Source organism: Myotis davidii, unplaced genomic scaffold (assembly GCF_000327345.1).
Source record: "Myotis davidii unplaced genomic scaffold, ASM32734v1 scaffold609, whole genome shotgun sequence".
Lineage (NCBI taxonomy): Eukaryota > Metazoa > Chordata > Mammalia > Chiroptera > Vespertilionidae > Myotis > Myotis davidii.
This window is the reverse complement of record NW_006300164.1, coordinates 1,029,100-1,030,574: the sequence shown is the minus strand read 5'-3', so window position 1 is coordinate 1,030,574 and position 1,475 is coordinate 1,029,100. Positions and strand designations below refer to the sequence as shown.

The window sequence follows — 1,475 nt, the reverse complement described above, 5'->3', positions numbered from 1 at the left end:
GATTCCCCTCTGTGGACAACATTTAACGGACAGGGTCACCGAGAGCTGTGGGTCCGTATGCAATGCCAGACATGGCGGAGGGTCCCCGGTGCACTTGGCCCAGTGCCTCCGCTGGAGGAGTGTGGGAGGCCCTGACATGGATGTTTTTATAATATATATATATTTTATTGATTGCAGAGAGGAAGGGAGAGGGAGAGGGAGAGAGAGACAGAAACATCAATGATGAGAGAGAATCATGGGTCAGCTGCCTCCTGCACGCCCCCTACTGGGGATGAAGCCCGCAGCCCAGGCATGTGCCCTGACTGGGAATGGAACCCTGACCTCCTGGCTCTTAGGTCAACGTTCAACCACGGAGCCACGCCCCGCCGGCTGGGCATACTCTCTTTTTTCATTTTCACAGACAGAAGTTGGGGTTCAGCGTCGCTGGATGAGCTTTAAAGCCTTTAAAGGGCAGAGAGTTGCTCTGTGCTGCCCCCTGGGTAAAGCCAGGTGTGTGTCCCCTTGTGCACCCCTGAGTTCTTGGTTGTTTGGGGGGGCAGGTTGGGAGACAGGTGGGCACTCACATCTGGGGTTTGGGCAAAGAACCGTCTCCTACCACAGGCATCTGCTGAAACCCCAGACTTTACATCTTGGGGGACAGGTGTGTCCCTTCTCAGCGGGATCCAGCAGCCAGCTTGTTTCCGGGTATGTGAGCACCTCGCGGGGGAGCACCTGAGCGGGTGTTGGCCCTGCCACTGGGTCAGCGCACAGGGGAGGCGTGGAGGAACCTGACCCTCGTGCTGGCCCTGACTCGGCTCCGGGAGAGGGTCCCCGCCCACGGGCTCCCACCCGCCTCAGGTGTCCACTGGGGCAGAACACTGACCGGATGTCTCCAGGTGACCCCGGGAGGAAGGGCGGGGCCCTGCAGCGGGGTCTTTATCACTTGGTTGTGCACCCGGAGCGGTAAGGCCCCGGTGTCGGTGTCCGGGAGCAGCCTCCCCCAGAGGTGGAATCTCCGCGACCAACCCGGGCGCCCCGGCTCACCCGCAGCGCGGCCTCCGGGTCCCCGGCCAGCAGGTGCACGCAGCCCACGTTGAAGCACATCTTGGCGGGCGGCTCCGGGAAGCCCGAGAAGAGGCGCAGCGCGCAGCTCCAGTCCCCGCGCTCCACGGCCTCCACGCCCCGCTGCCAGTCTCGCACCTGGTCCCCGAGCGAGGGCATGGCGGCGTCCGCACCTGTCTCGCCGCCGCGGAAGTCCCTGCTTCCGGGTAGGAGCGCGGCAGGTGGCGGGTGGGGTCCAGGGAAGGGTCCGGGGAGATGACCGCAGAGCAGGGACGTCTGGGTCCGGAGATGGGCTCGGGCTGTGGGGTCCCCCCGAGGCCGGTCGGGGGGTCAGGGGAGACGGACTGACTGCTGGGCACGTGTCCTGGGGCAGGATGTCCGTGAGAGCCAGGTGCGCCACGCCACCTGCTCTCCTAGGCGACCCCCGGGGCAGG

The 1,475-nt window shown here is 64.6% G+C and overlaps 1 protein-coding gene across 1 annotated transcript in view; it reads right to left on the bottom strand.

Annotated features, from left to right (window-relative positions):
• Window positions 1–1,469, bottom strand: part of NOXA1 (NADPH oxidase activator 1) — a 9,297-nt gene extending 7,828 nt beyond the window's left edge. The window contains exon 1 of the mRNA XM_006776570.2: window positions 1,024–1,469. Within this exon, the coding sequence (XP_006776633.2) occupies window positions 1,024–1,200 (177 nt within the window). The 5' untranslated portion in view covers window positions 1,201–1,469. The remainder of the gene's footprint in view (window positions 1–1,023) is intronic.
• Window positions 1,470–1,475: the final 6 nt, after the last annotated feature.